General features: G+C 51.9%; 1 protein-coding gene across 5 annotated transcripts in view; it reads right to left on the reverse strand.

The window, feature by feature from the left end:
* CPNE2 (copine 2) overlaps nt 1–16364 on the reverse strand; it is a 56219-nt gene that overhangs the window by 32285 nt on the left and 7570 nt on the right. For 4 of the 5 annotated variants that reach the window (XM_069793950.1, XM_069793948.1, XM_069793951.1 and 1 more), the window contains exons 2-3: nt 8736–8932; nt 985–1164 (exon numbers count right to left, since the gene is read on the reverse strand). In XM_069793950.1, the coding sequence (XP_069650051.1) occupies nt 985–1164; nt 8736–8903 (348 nt within the window). In that variant the 5' untranslated portion in view covers nt 8904–8932. Of the gene's footprint in view, nt 1–984; nt 1165–7823; nt 7945–8735; nt 8933–16364 lie in introns of those variants that run through there. The other variant, XM_009915947.2, reaches the window with a different exon arrangement.

Raw genomic sequence — 16364 nt, forward strand, 5'->3', positions numbered from 1 at the left:
ATGTTAAATCTCAAACTCTGTAAATGTCAGTGCTCCTCTACCACGTCAAGCTCTTGAGCTGGCAATGGTGATGTCACTTGCCCCCCTTGCCACGTGCAGTGCCATACTGCAATCTGTATAATAAAGCGACTGCATTCACAAACACCTCCCTGAACACCTTGGGCTGGCTGTCCGTGCCGACCCACCTATTACAGTGTCTGCTTCCCCTGTGTTCCCAGCACCGACCACAACAGAGACAGTTTCTCCCAGCCCCTGCGCTTGTGCCAGGTACCACAGCAGGCCTGAGCAGCCAGATGCTGCAAAAGAATGGAAAAAATCCCCCTCATTCCCTGCCTCTGAGTCAGAGCAAACTCAGAAGATAAAGACGTTTGGAGAATGTAGCTGCCAACTTCTAACAGGGTCTGGGCTCATGAATACAAAGACCTTCCAAAGGCTTATAAATCACATTGTCCTCTGAAAGCTTTTCCACAGGAAGAGCAGAAGACACATTCCTGCACCAACACGCTAAAGTAGGAGTGAGGATTTGCTACACAACAGCAACAGACAAAGCTTTCAAAAAAAACCACCCCAAAAACCAAAACCAAAACTGAGATAGAAAAGTAGACTCAATGCATCCTAACTTTAAACATCTGGAAGTTTCCCAAGTCCAAATCCAAGACAGTCATCAGGGCTGTTACTATAGCCCATGGCAAGATATAGGTACCTCCAAAAGCTTCCAGTTGATGTCTCTCTGCAGGCACCAGCAGAAGCCCACACTATGACCAGCTCAGACTTGAGCAAGTAGCCCACAGCCCTAACATGGAACAGTTCAATCTCAACAGTTGAAGTGTGACAAGCAAATTGAATTAGTTTTGCCAGGAAGGACCCAGAAAACTTTACAGTAGATAAGAGTAGCAGCAATAATCCCCCAACGTCCCTGTGGCTGATGTGATTTGGGGTCCCTTTGCTGGAGGACAGCGAGCTGCAGGGACCTCAGAGACTCACCATGCCCAGCGTGCAGGAGAATTCACCCAGGAAGTCATGCTCATACAGCTGCATGCTCGACTTGTCCTGGTCAAACAGGGCAAACTTGAGCTTCTGCACTTCTTCAAAGTGGTAGTCAATGATGAACTTCTTGGCAAAAGCTGGGTTGAGGTTGTTCACGGCTGTCTCTGTCCTGTCAAGCTGCAAAGAAAAAAAAGAAGAGGCATTTAGGTATGTGCATCTTGCATCTTTGTCACTGCCATGTCTCTTCTCTGACTTCAGCCAGAGCCACCCAGAAACCCTGCAGTGACCATCAGAGAGTGAGCACAGCAGGCATTCAGCAGAGCTAACCCTAAATGCAGGCCATAATACTCAGTGTATATGAGGTGGGATCCATCTAAACAAGTAACGACACTTCATGCAGAGAGCTGCATCCCCAAGGAAGGGGTTGTACAGAGTTACCCCACCCAACAGCCAGGACAGGAGCGCCCACCCAGCCAAGGCTTGGCATGGACTCGAGGCTCATTGAAGCCAGAGCCATTCCATTTGCTCCTAAGCCCTGTTCTCCCAGGAGCTGAAGCTCTCAAACACCTCTGATCCTCAACCAGACCCTCACAGCTGTAATGCCAAACTTGCTTCTTTCAGGCTGTGCAGCTAAAAGCAAGGACAAGCAAAACAAGAAAAAGTGTCACAAGCCAGAACAGCAACCCTCTAGCATTTCCCTCTAGACCTCAAAGCAAAACATTCATGTGGTTTCTTCTTTCTTGGCCTTCCATGGAAAAAAAAGAGAAAAAAATCATCACCGCAGGCTATTTTTCATAGATTTCATCAAGTGTTAGGAGGAACAAGAGGCTGGAAGGACCCAGAAGACAAGACTTGAATAGACTTTGTCATCCTGAGCTATTGCAAGCAGGGTGGAAGAAATGACGTCTCCGATGGCTTGGAAGGGCAAGCGCACAGAGGATGATGGAAACTGGAAGGCGCGTGGGGAACTCGCTGTCGGAGGGGAAGCACCACGGCGGTCTGCAGCATCCCGCAGCCAAGAGCAGTGATAAGAGCAGAGGAAACTTGGCAGGCAGCCAGTGGAAGTGTGGGTTTATGATGCAGCATGGCACAGGCGGACAGAAAGCCTTGCGTGAGCCAAAAAAAAATATCCCAGGGACAGTCACACCAGAGATCCCAGGATGCTGCCCTCTGGTAATAGACCTTTGGTCCCAGATCCCATAACTCAGACTGCAGGAGGGCTGGGAGAATGGCAGCATCAGCCAGGCTCCTGATATGGACTTACACAGAGACAGCAACCCACAATTTAAGCCAAACTGGGAAACTGAGGCTGAGAAAAGCTGATGTATTTACTTCTGGAAGTCAATGACCAAGAAGGGTCTGAACTCTAATGTCAGGATGCATCATCCCTACCAGACCATCCTCCATCCCAAGAGGCACCAGGAAAGGGCAAGTTTGGAGCCCAACATGCAACATACCCTTATGAAGCTAAAATGGGCAGAAAGGATACTGGTGGCACAGCCTGAGTGCTGAACAAGAAACAAACACCCACAGCCTGGGGGAAAACCCTCCAGCAAGAAAACCAAGTAGGAGCTTTGTCAGGAGAGCAGCTATTGATATCCTAAGGAAAAAAGAGATGGCAGCCAGTTTGGCAAAGGGCATTCTGCGGCACAGCCCAGGCAGCCCCATGGGAAGAACCGATGGCTCCAAGCATCCAAGCTGGAACAGCCACAGGCCAACCAGAGCTGGCAGAGAGGCTGGCAGCATCAGCCTTTTGCCACATCACCCTATTATCCCAAGATATAGTAACAGGGGCTATTAAAAGACAAAGAAAGGCATGCACTTGCCTGTGTGACTTTATCAAAAGCTCCTGCCCTGCCTGGAAAGACAATCCCATCTGCCTGCGGGACAACACGGAGCTTCCAGCCATGCCATGGTCCCAGCCAGCATGGTCCCATCCCACCTTGTCTCGCAGCCAGGACACCCAGTCCCGGGCAAGGCTGAGGTGCACGTCCCAGGTCCCAGGGCAAGACCTCTGTGGAAAGCAGCTCCTGCACCATCATCCCCGGGCAGCACCAGGCTGTGGGATGGAGGGGCGTCTGCCAGAGCTGCAGAGCCAAGAATAAGTATGGCAGAGCATAAAAAAGCCCAAAAAAAGCAAAAAAAAAAAAAAAAAAAAGCAAAGACATACCTTAGTCCCAAAGAAACTCATTCAGCACTGGAGGCAGGTTTTGGAGGGACTGAGTGGAAATGTGGTGAGTTTGCTACATATACCAACTATCTCAGTCATTTTTGAAGTTGGTCACTTAGTCTGTCTTAATTGCCAAGAAACAACTAAAGTAAATGCTGTGTTCCCAGAATAGCCACCTGCTGCATTCCAGGGAATCAAATACATCAACACCAGTGGGCTGAGCAGTGGCCAAGGCCATGCAGCTTCATGCAGATCCTTCCCTCTCTGCTGCCATCCCATACCGAAGGATGCCAAACATCTGCTCAGAGAAGCGGTCGACCAGGAGCAGTGGGCATCCACAAGCTCTGCCTTATTTCAGCAGCACAACACACGCAAATCCCCTTTCAAGCCTAGAAGACGAGACTGCACAGGCAACAGAGATGGATTTTAGCTCCTTCCATGTTCTCTGAACTACTGGGAAGCCGGGGACCAAGGGAAACTAGTCTTCTCACTCCCAGGCACCAATTTGAAGGAGATAACTTGAGGTCCCATCTCCAACTTTGCCCTGGAAGGGGAAACAAAACCCAGCCAACATGTCTTAAGCCAACCCTTTGGAGTGATGTGGCTTCCTTCAATACCCACATTAAACTGAGTGTTTAATCTCCTGCCTATTGTCAGTGTGAAGCACAACAAAATCGCAAGCCCCAGCTGATTGCTGCACATGGTTTGGTCTTTGGTTTGATGGGGTGACCAGTCACCTTGCCAGTGATCATCATGTACAAGGCCTCTTCACACCACCCCCCCCAGGAAACAAGCATGCCATCAGTTCCTGCCTTGCCCTTTGGCCCCAACGCCTACAGGTCTGCATTCCCTGTAAAGAGCAGAGGTGGCTTTGTCACCCAAGAGCAGAAAAGCACAAGGGTTTTTAAGAGGCAACCAGGCTAATTAAAGATATCTGTTTGGATAAGAGTCTTGATTCTACAAATCAAGCATGCAACTGGGAAATCATCCCCAGTGACAGCCCTTGTGTTCAAGGAACTCAGCCAGAGAGTCCTCCAGCATCCAAAGGGAGGTTGGCTAGAGACCTTCAAGCACTCCCAGCACGTGGAGATGCTTGATGCTCCAACACTGGGAGATGCTCTCCTAAGTGCCAAGGAAAGCTCATGCTGAAGACATGGGGCCGGCCAGATGACTCAGAGCAGCACAAAAACAGCAGCATGGCTGAGTCATGTGTCCCTGCTCCCGGCATCACAGGCCAGGTCTTTCATGGCTCCTGTGAGATGACATCATCGGGCAGAACATTTAAACATGACCCATCTTCATGTCACTACTCAGCCTGTGGTTTACTGTCCCTCCCTCCCCCACTCCCTCCAAGGCTGATTCACAAAGATTTTTTAATTCCTATTAAGCTCAGACAAAATAATTGTATTTGGGAACAAATGTGACAGCTAGAAAGAACAGCAAGCAGAAAACTTTCTGTCAGCATCAGGCAATGTTGCAGCCCCGCCACCCAGCTCAGACGCTGGCACCACCGCAGCTGGGGCTGGTCCTGGAGGAGAAGACCCACCTCCTAAACCAGGTCCAATGGCTGGGACATGTCGCTAACCCCATGCGGAGGATGCAGGGGCAATGTGGTGGGATGGGTTCACGCCACTGAACTGCTGCTGTCCCCTTCCATCCCCTGTTTCAGCTGTGTTATTAAGGCCACCGCTTTCAGACGGGAAGGAGGTTCATCTTAGGGCAAGGGACACATCTGTGCGGCCAAAATCCATGCAGGACAACGCAGGCACCCCTGGGTAGCTCTGAACTATGGTAGCATGAGCTGCCAAGGGTTCACCAAGTGTCCCACCCAGTGAGGCTCTCCTGGGTGAGCCCACCTCTCCCGGCCCTCCCTGGCACCCAGCCACAGCCCAAATGCATGCACCGCTACTGCTGCCTGTGGGTGTGGGAGAGTCTCGGTCCCAGCTGTGCCCCCGGCGTGCCGGTTGACCAGGGCCAGCTCCGTGGCATGCGAGCGCACCAGACCATGTGCCAGCTCGTGCAACATGCTAACCTCTACCGAAACCACAGCAGTGGAGCGCCGAGCAATCTGCCATTCAAGGCTGACGTCCAGTGCCTACCGTGCCAATTAAAAAGAAGCTAAAAATAGCAGAGGAAAAGAAAAAAATAAAACCACCACACATTTGTATTGTAAAAGAAACTTTGGAATCAAAACTGCTGGACTGAGACATTACTGACAGAAAGAGAAATTCCTGAAAAGTACAATCAGGTCAGAGAGATGACACCTATCAAGGCTGGAAAGCTCATTAGTCTCATCCAGGCTGCTGAGCAAAGTTAACTGCAGACCATGGTAAGGTGAGCTTTGCCCCTAACACCCTCCCCACTGACAGCAAGATCAGCGGCAGGACACCTTAGGTGATGCCCATTGATTCACCAGCTTCTTGGCCAAGCACTCAAAGGCTGCCCAACTAGTCCAAGTATCTGAAAAACAAGACCACCTAATTTCCCAGGAATTGGGACAATTTTTGTTTGGCTTACATGATTTAATGCCCTTCGGCTGCTCATTTTCTGCTGCATCCAACACAGGTGCCTGTATCCATCCATCACAGCCCCCATGCTCTGCTTACCTGCTCCCTCCCAGACCAACTGAAAAGACGTCTTACACTATCTACAACTGCAGTTATAAAATGAAATCCCCATTTTTTTCTCCAGGCATTTTAGCTCAGAGTCTTTCCCCCTGTAGCCAAAAGGGTTTTGTTAGGCACAGAGCTAAATGCTCGTGTATAGACTCCGGAGTCTGGATTCACAACACCAATTTTATCACAGATGGCACCTTGCCCAACTCAGACTGCCACAGAAGGAGATGAGAACTATAGCTTCTCCACGTTGAGGTGCTGAACAGCCAATAAAGCACCACGAAAACCATCCTTAGGAGTCCCCAGTCCACTCTGTGCACACCCTGACTGCAAAACCAGCCTGAGATGTACATCTGCCTGGGAGACCCACCCAAGTGAGACCTCTTGCTGTTGCAGCAGCACTGCAGGTGATGACCACGGTCGTGACGCTCAAAGGCAATTTGGGCACCTCTGGATGAACCGTGGTGCCAGCAGCATGCACTCACCCGGTCCCTGACATGGCATAGCCCTGTGCCCCTTCCCCTCAGGAGGGGGATTTTCAAAGGAATACACATTCAGTTGGTGGGTATGCTGGGAAGCAAGCTTTTGGGATCAAGCCAACATTTTACTTATGCTATGAAATAATTCGGACAGCTACTGAGGGTCAGTTGCCTCGCACTCCATTAGCCTGGTTAGCGGCAGCCTCGTCCCGCTGAAGCAGAGGGCTGGGAACAACACACAAGGGCTCCTTGTATGCTGTCTGCATCTCGGAGGGGACGGATTTATCCTGTGTTCACCCACTGCCAGGGATGGCACAGCCACGGCAAGTCCTCCTGTCCTTAAAGAGCCTTTTATCAGCACGGTCTTGCTCTGCAGTAAGCTTGTGTTGGAGTGGGTAGATAGGCAGAGGAAATGAATGCAGCTCTCAGCTCCTTAGCACATACAAGGAAAATAAAAATACGCCCCCCCAAGCCACGGAAGTGTGCCAGCATGCTCCTCTGTGCACAATCTCAGTGCCCACAGCCCACGGGCTGCAAGCAGCCATGCACATCTGCTGAGTGGGATGTCCTGGTGCGGCAGGGACACCCAAAGCAGGCAAGAAGGATAGTCATAGGATCACAGACTAGTTTGGGTTGAAAGGGACCTTAAAGATCATCTAGTTCCAACCCCCTGCCATGGGCAGGGACACCTTCCACTAGACCAGGTTGCTCAAAGCCCCATCCAACCTGGCCTTGAACACTTCCAGGGATGGGGCATCCACAAGCTCTCTGGGCAACCTGTTCCAGTGCCTCACCATCCTCACAGTAAAAAATTTCTTCCTTATATCTAATCTAAATCTACCCTCTCAATTTAAAGCCATTACCCCTTGTCCTATCACTACATGTCCTTGTAAAAAAAGTCCCTCTCCAGCTGTCTTGTAGACCCCCTTTAGGTACTGGAAGGCTGCTACAAGGTCTCCCCAGAGCCGCCTTTTCTCCAGGCTGAACAACCCCAACTCTCTCAGCCTGTCTTCATAGGAGAGGTGCTCCAGCCCTCTGATCGTCTTTGTGGCCCTCCTCTGGACTCACCCCAACAGGTCCATGTCCTTCTTACGCTGGGGGCCCCAGAACTGAATGCAGTACTGCAGGTGGGGTCTCACCAGAGCAGAGTAGAGGGGGAGAATCACCTCCCTCAACCTGCTGGCCGCACTTCTTTTGATGCAGCCCAGGATATGGTTGGCTTTCTGGGCTGCAAGCGCACATTGTCAGGTCATGTCCATTTTCTCATCCACCAGTATCCCCAAGTCCTTCTCTACAGGGCTGTTCTCAACCCATCCACCCCCCCAGCCTGTACAGGTACTGGGGATTGCCCCAACCCATGTGCAGGACTTTGCACTTGGCCTTATTGAACTTCATGAGATTTGCACGGGCACACTCCTTCAGGTTGTCAGGGTCCCTCTGGATGGCATCCCTTCCCTCCAGCCTGTCGATTGCACCACACAGCTCGGTGTCATCAGCAAACTTGCTGAGGTTACACTCAATCCCACTGTGTATGTCATGACCCCTCCCCTCCTCTCTTCCTGTAGGAATTACCTTTCTCATTTGTAAGGAGCCGGCTTCTGAAACCAAGCAAATAACAAGATCATCTGCAGTTTCTTCTCAGGGCCTCCCGGTATCAAATACAGCAGTTGAAGCATGTATTTATGAGATTTCTGGTAAGGAGGAAAGACCAATGTCTGCAAAGAGTTCATTCGGGATTTGCCAGCCTGTTGCTGTCTGTCTGCAGTTGAGCTGATCCAACCCTCCACACACCCAGCTCCCAACAGTCTCCTTCCCTGTCCCATGGTCCTGGCCTCTCCACAACCAGTCCGTGAATTGCCCAGCTTCAGGACTGCTGACCTTGATATACTTCCTGAAGGAGGCTGCAGGTGTTCAGAGCACGAGCTGCCCTGGATAGCGTTTTTCCACTGGACTGACCTGCCAGACCTTCATCCAGCACATTCCTGGCCCCCAGAAAGAGCCACTCTTCAAGCAAAACCCAAAGGCCAGCTCAGGATTCAAGAACCAGCTTATCTTGACTCACCTAGAAACATGCCCCGTTGCAAGTAGGACCCCACAACATCTAACTGTCACATGAGATCAGCATTTCAGGCACCCAAACCCAAAGCACCCCCAGCTTCCAACAGACTGAGAAGGGGCTGGGACCACTTGGAAGGTGGCAAGACCCTTTTATGCCTGCCACGTGTCTTGCCAGAGGTCAGCATTTTGAGACCTGCAGTTAAATCTAGCACCCAGCACAAAGCAGAAAGCACCATCGGGGAAAGGACCAGTTGCAAAACAGAATAATTAACATACCGGCACCACGCACACAGCCTCGGGAGGACCAGAAGAGCTTCCACCTCTGCTTGGGGACGAACGAGGACCAGCCTTGTAGCGGAGCACAGAAGGAGACACCAGCATGGGCAAACCACAGGGGGAAGAAATCCACACAACTTCAGGACTTACCTCCATCCACTTCCCATTGACTTCCATGAAGAGGACGCAGAAGGGGTCAGATTTGGAAGTGACATCCCTGTCCAGAAGGTTTTGGCCGCAGACGGACAACTCGACTTTGCAGACACAGTACTGGGAGCCGACGGGTCCCGCCGGCGTGGGAGTCACGGTGTACGCCATGGACTCCAGTGGCAGAAGCTCCCGGCAGTCTGTGGGACACAAGAACGAAGAGAAACCTCAGTGCAAGCAGAAAGGCAGAAAACGCTGTCAGCGCCAGTGGGTTGGCCACAGACAGAGGGGCCGCATCCAGAGCCTCATGCTCTAAGTTACATGCAACGAGTTATGAGCCCTTCCTGGCTCCAGAGCAGCTGCCCTGAACAGTCACCATCCCCACATGGCCAACACACCAGGCAGATGTCTTGAGTGGGAGCCCAGCAGAGCACCTACAACCTGCTTTGGTTTTGCTTCATAGATAATAGATTTTCGAGGAAAGGTAATGTCTTCTGCTTACCCCCCCAAGGGAGTGGGGGGGGTCCCCCAACCTCTTCCTCCAGCATGCTGGGGTTTTTTTGTGGGGAGGAACTACACTTCCACACCATCTTTCAGCAAGAAAACTGGTCGTTGTCTGGCTGGTCCCAAGCCATGGACCATGGACCTAAGTTATGAGGGCCAAACTCGAGCTCTGCCCCCCAAATTGTCATAGGGGTGAGACCGTGAGGATGAGTGGGGTGGAGGGCAGCTCCAGCCCTGGTTCAGCCCTATCACCACGCAACTCACCAGGCCAGCAGAAAGCAGTGGCTCTGGCAGCAGTTAAAAGTAGCAATAGCTGGTTCACAGAAGAGCGAGGCAAATGTGACAACCACTGCATGGCCTGGTGCATGGGATGATTTACAGGGCCCTGATAAAAAAACCCTTATCATAAGAAGAGCTTATCAAAAGTCTGCTACCAAAGCCATTTTGCAGAGATATATGTGTTTTATACTATTATTAGTGCAAAACTCCATCCCACACAACAGTTTTACCTTCTGATGTGCAGTTTACTTGGCAAAAAACACTAAAGGTCTTCAACAGAGAAGAGGAAAGGGGGAAAAAAGAGAAGGAAAAGCATTTTCAGATTAATTTATACTAATAAACCTTTGTGGCTGGGGTTGCTAGTGCAGAGAGAGCTCTTTTCATCAGCTACTTCAATACCTTTTTCCCTCTTTTTCAAGGGTGGCTCCTGGCTCATCCACTTTATCTGAAAACCCTAAACATCACTTTCCTCTACCTTGCTAAGCCATCTGCTGCTGTCTGGCATTGAAACCCCAATTAATGTTATTTGTTTGTTTTGCCCGGGCATGAGTATTTACAAGCACTTGCACTGCTGGGAGCTGCGCTGCTGCCCTCTTCCCTTGCAGCTCAGCCTCCAAGCTGGGATGGGGAAGGGGACAGGGATGGGGTGATCCCAGCGTGGCTGTGGGAGAGTTTGCTCTGGGCTCACCGCTGGCCGCCCTGAGCACTTGGCCCCAGCTGCAATGAATACCGAGTGGAAAACAGCTCCCAAGTCTTCCAAGGCTCTGAGCCCCCCTCTCCTACCTGCCAAGATCTCTGCTTGGCACTAAGTCACCAGAAACAAGCCTGATTTTAACCCCCAATGGTAACTGCAAGCTCTTCATCACAGCCTGCTGCTCAGGACAAGACCAGTGCAATCATTTCAGCTCCATAAGAACCCAGAAAGATCTCCAGAAGAAAATCCCCATCCTTGGCTGCACATGCATGTGTACATCACTGAAACAGCACCCACGTCCCTTCCCTGAGCACAGGTTCCCCTTGCCTAGACCAAACACATCTTGTGCTGTCGTTCCCCATCCACAGCAGTGCAACACCAAAATGGTGGCACATGTTGGCAACCGTCCATCTACCATGACTTGAAAGAGAAACACATGCAGAAGTAAAGTCCTCATGGCTCATCCACCATGAAGCCCCTGTGGCTGCTGGGATGACAGCTCTGAAACACCTGTCCCCACCAGAGCTACCTCTGCTCCTCTCAAGGCCATGTTACCAGTTGCAGCTAAAACAAAGATTTTATTTATTTTTTTTTCTTTAATGCACAGATCATGTAATCAATGTCTTAAAATAGCCAGGCCTGTTCTATTTATGCCGCTGTCTGTCTGCCACTCCCTCCGAAAAGCAAACACGGGGCAGCTGTGCTGGCATGGACCCGGTCCTGCTGGAGCAGGGAGATCTGGGCTGGGTTTTTCCATCTCCCCTTCCCCCAAACCTCGGCACTGTCTCACAAAAAGCAGAGGCAGCAAATGACTCAGTGGAAAAAGCTTTTTCCCAGGGCTGGCAGGCACCAAAACATCCTCTCCACAGGCTGTGCATCGCCTGTGCTCCAGCCCCTGCGCTCAGCCTGCTGTGCTCCCCAGGGAGCGCGCGGTCCAAATGGGCACAGGGAAGAGGAGAGGTGGCCAGCGCCAGCTGGGGCCAGCTGAGGGCAGAGACCTGGTGGGACTCGTGTCCCCTACACGGACACACTCCCCACCCAGGCACTCAAAATGAGGGACTGGGACACTGGCCTCTTCTCCAGGTGCCGAGCTGGAGAGCTTGATGCCATCTCACGGGTGCCAAGCACAAAGTCCTGTGGTTGCTCCCTCCCCAAGAAGGCAAAAGGCAGTGGGAAGACGTCACCACCCCCTTCCACATCATCCTAGTAAAGATGATTTTTCCACTGAGGAGCTGCTGATCCAGCCAGCCCACCAGGCATGGAGATGCCAAAGAGATGGGCAGCTCTCCTGAATCACGGCTCAGGCTACTCCTCCCCCCCCAGCTCCAGTCCTGGTATAAAACCCTGAGAAGCTTAACTGTCCTGATTCAGCCAAAAAGTAATTAGTTTAAATGAAAAAGTCATTTTCCCAGCCACGTTGGCTCCACAGACTTCTCCACAGAAAGTTTAATGCTCAGAGAGGTGGCAGGGGCAGAAGGTGGTGATGCCACCAGGGCACGGCCACGTCTGTAGGTGACACCATTGCTCATCCACGCATACCATCCTGCCCCGCGAAATGGCCCTGGGAGCTGATTCCTCCCCATCGGAGAGCCGCAGCCACCTCTCCTCCTGCCACACCAGCATGGATCCAGCACCTTCCCTGGGGCCAGGCAGGGGTTTGGCCCCTGCAGCCTCGGCAGCAGCCATGGGTCCCCCTAGCTCAGAGGCTTCGCATCTGAGGCACCACCAAGATTCAGCGAGCTGCCGGCATCTTAACCCCCCAGCAAATGCTTTAAATTCAGGGGGGAATTTGAGCTGGCACCGAAAGAGCCGGCTCACCATCATCTGTATTCCAGTCTCTCCTCCTTTTTTTGTTCTCCTCTCCTCGCATTCACCACCCTGAACGAAGTCCTGCGACTCACTTTGCATCTGTGGCCAAATATTCTCCCGATGTACAATCCCAGCTGCCGGCTGCGTGCTGATCATGCAGACATGTGGACTCCTGCCGAAACACGGCCAGGCTACCAATGAGAGGTCTCAGGGACAAGCACGAAGGTCTGATTGCCCCATGGTCTCGTCTGCCATCAGCCACAGCAGATGCCTGAAGAAGTGTCACAAGAGCAGGACCAGGGTGGAGGGACACAGTCCCGAAATCCTTTCTGGGCTCCAGCTTCCAGGACCTCCTGAGCTGGATGCATCTTTGCACTTCGTAACCTTCAAATGCTTTTTCCTTCATGACCTGGTCACCTCCAAGCTGTTCCGTGTCCACAATGTCCTGCAGCAAGGGGTTTCACTGGCTGGGGGCACGCACAAGCCCTGGGACCACCCAGAATATCTGAGATGAACATCTGGGAGCCCCAGAGCAACATGCACAGATGTTCTCCTCCCCCTCCTCCTCCTTTTCCTCCTCCTCACCCCATGGCCCCCCAGTCTCTACAGCAGATCCCCAAACCCCATCCAGAAGGGCCAGCTGGAGGCCCTGGGATCTTTTCTTCCTCTCTTGTCTGAAAGAGGAGGGGAAGGAGTTATCTGTTTTGCAAACTAACTTCTGCCCTGGGAAGTTCCTCTTCCCTCCGCAGAAGAGAAGCCCCACAAGAAGCAGTCACTTGGGCCACGCTAAGGCCCCGTTTGAAGCATTAACAGGAAAAAACAGAGAGGAAAAAAAAAGAAAGCTGTGCTTTAAGTAAAACATTTGGGGGGCTTTTTAAAATGTTAATGGTGCCATCAAACTTCAGTGATCTCCTCTCCTTAAAGAAATCAGATTTATTTTCACAGGGAATACCAGGCATATTTGAAACAGCTGCAGAAGTACTGGTATCCACCAGTGATACCATGCAAAGTCCCTCGGGGTCCCTCCTGGGGATGTCCCTCCCCTTCTTTGGGACCATCCGTGATTTCTGTAATACCTCACAGAAGTCACCTGTGACTCAGTTTACCCACTTGGGCTGCCCCACTACAGCCTACTGCAATTGTAGAATCAAATTTACTTTCTGCAAGGGGAAAATGAGAGAGATGAGTATCAAACAGGTACATTTGGGTTCCTCTAAAGCACGCATCTGAGCTTACAGGCAGCAGAGACACAGCGGCAGAGCAGCAATACCCGAGGGAGGATGAAGAGCAGGTGAAAATGTGTTGTCAGAAGATTGAAGCAAAGTTGCAGAGCAGAAGGACACAGAAACTGGTTGCCCAGAGCAGCAGCAAAGCTGAGAGGCGGCACGCACAGAGCTGGAGATGCCAGGAAAAGCCAGGATGTGCTGTGACGGATGCCCGACGCAGCTCCCCACGCTGTCAAAACCCACACCGGCCGCTTTCCTCCCTCCTGTCAACAAATACAGTCATCTCCAGAATTATTTTGCAAAGCAAAAATGTTTGCCTTTCAGTCTTGCCTAGGCAACACGGTGGATTTACCAGCCTGCACCTGGTCTTAATAACAGCCTCGTTACCTTCTGAATGCACGTGCAATTAGTCATGTACACAGTACTGTACTCCTCCCCAGCAAATGCCTCTGCTGCGGTGGAGCAGGCTGGGGGAGGCAGAAAGGGGATGCTTGCACATGAAAACTCCCTGCAAGGATGTACCTTGGGTACCCGCTACCATCAGAGGACCTTCATTTCTCCTGCGAGGCAGGGAAAGGCTGAAAACTGCCTCTGAGCATCCCAGCATGGGCGGCACGGCTGGGACTGAGCTCAAATTCTCCCAAATTCCCAGAGATTTGGGCAGAGGGGATGCCCAGGATGGGCTCTGATTTCCAGGCTGGTGCGCTGTGAGTGAGTCCCATGGCCCTGCCCAACAGAAGGAGCCAAGGGGATTGTACTGAGATATTTTGGGGGCCTGATACAGCGGGAAAAAGGGTTTCAGGACAACATAATTAAGTAATTTCCCCAGTGAACCCTTCCTGATGGAAACTGTGCCTAATAGTGCTTCAACAGATAACGCTGCTCCTGCCAACCGTGGGGTTTCTTGCACTGGTGCTGTGAAATCCCATCCCAAGCGAGACGTGACAACAGCTGGTGGCCACCTTGATGCGACAGCTGCTGCTTCTTCATTTCGTGCCCAGGCAATGGTCACCCACAATGTCCAGCTCCTCTCAGACCTATTCTGTCCCCAGAAAGGCCCCCAAACCTTGGCACAGTTTGGTGCTGGGGTAGGCAGCCTCCTTGCCAAAACCCCAAGTGGCTGCGCTGACCAGTATGCAGGCAGCAGCCAGCAAGATTCTCCTGTGGGTGATCAGCAAAGCTGTGCAAAGTCACTTGGCGTGACGTGGGAGTCACAAATCGCAGGAAGACCCCGAGGCAAACCCTGCGGCACCAGAGCTGGCCCCCCCAAAGTGGTTTCACATTTCAGCCTCTCCAGAAAGTTTGTGTGCCTGCTTCCCAGCCAGAAAGAGAAGATGCCACACAAAGAGAGCTGCCATACCCAGCCATGTTGGAGACCACAACCTCCCAGCCAGCATGCCAGGACAGGCAAGGGGATTTTCCCCAAGTCCTGCAGCTCATGCAGGGAAGAGGCATAAAAGCCCACGAGAAAAACTGAGGCAGAAAGGGAGGATGAGCTCGAGTCTCAGACCAAGGCACCAAACACAAGTCCATCCCAGCAGCACTTCTTGCATTCAGGCACTTTCAAGGGAAAGAGGTTTCTGGAGGAAAGAAGTCTTCAGTGGGTTGAAATGTCCCATCATTTCAAATCCCTATTTTTAAAAAGGGAAAAAAGGAAGACCTGGGGAACTACAGGCCAGTCAGTCTCACCTGTGTGTCCAGCAAGATCATGGAGTGGATCCTAATGGAAACTATGCTAAGGCACATGGAAAATCAGGAGATGATTAGTGACAGCCAGCATGGCTGCACTACGGGCAAATTGTGCCTGACAGATTTCGTGGCCTTCTGTGATGGGGTTACAGCGTTGATGGATAAGGGAAGAGCAACTGATGTCATCTACCTAGACTTGTGCAAAGTATTTGACATTGTCCCACACGGCATCCTTGTCTCTAAATTGGGGAGACATGGATTTGATGGATGGACCACGTGGTGGATAAGGAATTGGCTGGATGGTTGCACTCAAAGAGTTGTGGTCAACAGCTTGATGTCCAAGTGGAGACCAGTGACGAGTGGCGTTCCTCAGGGGTCAGTACTGGGACCGGTGCTGTTTAACATCTTTGTCAGCGACTTGGAGAGTGGGATTGAGTGCATCCTCAGCAAGTTTGCCAACGACACCAAACTGTGTGGTGCGGTCAACACGCTGGAGGGAAGGGATGCCTTCCAGAGGGACCCTGACAGGCTGGAGGAGTGGGCCCGTGCGAACCTCATGAAGTTCAACAAGGCCAAGTGCAAAGGCCTGCACATGGGTCAGGGCAATCTGAAGCACAAACACAGGCTGGGCGATGAGTGGATTGGGAACAGCCCTGAGGAGAAGGACTTGGGGGTGTTGGTTGATGAGAAAATGGACATGACCTGACAATGTGCGCTTGCAGCCCAGAAAGCCAACCATATCCTGGGCTGCATCAAAAGAAGTGCGGCCAGCAGGTTGAGGGAGGTGATTCTCCCCCTCTACTCTGCTCTGGTGAGACCCCACCTGCAGTACTGCATTCAGTTCTGGGGCCCCCAGCGTGAGGACATGGACCTGTTGGGGCAAGTCCAGAGGAGGGCCACAAAGATGATCAGCGGGCTGGAGCACCTCTCCTATGAAGACAGACTGAGAGAGTTGGGGTTGTTCAGCCTGGAGAAAAGGCAGCTCTGGGGAGACCTTATAGCAGCCTTCCAGTACCTAAAGGGGGTCTATAAGACAGCTGGAGAGGGACTTTTTACAGGATCCCACCCTGACTGTGCAGGGAGAGTTTCACCCAGCAGGAGATCCGTCTCCAGAGAACAACGAGATGGATAATGGAGACGTGACCCACTAAGCCACATCCAAGCATCAATAAATCTGGGGTCATAACTTTGAAAAACGAAGCACTTCCCATGCAGAAGGACCTGCCCATGGAGATGCTTGTCGCTCCCTCTGCAGCCTTGGGACACACACCTCCGACCCAGGGATTCAGGAGACCCATCCAGCTTCTCCAGCTGGATGCAGGGGGAAAGATCGCCACATCACCTGACAAGTGACTGGTGAAAGGGAACCCACAGCAGCCATAAAACCTTCGGGGACCTCCAGAGACCCCCTGGGTGAAGCCACCTTTGCTC

This window comes from Haliaeetus albicilla, chromosome 10 (assembly GCF_947461875.1).
Source record: "Haliaeetus albicilla chromosome 10, bHalAlb1.1, whole genome shotgun sequence".
NCBI classification, from domain to species: Eukaryota; Metazoa; Chordata; class Aves; order Accipitriformes; family Accipitridae; genus Haliaeetus; species Haliaeetus albicilla.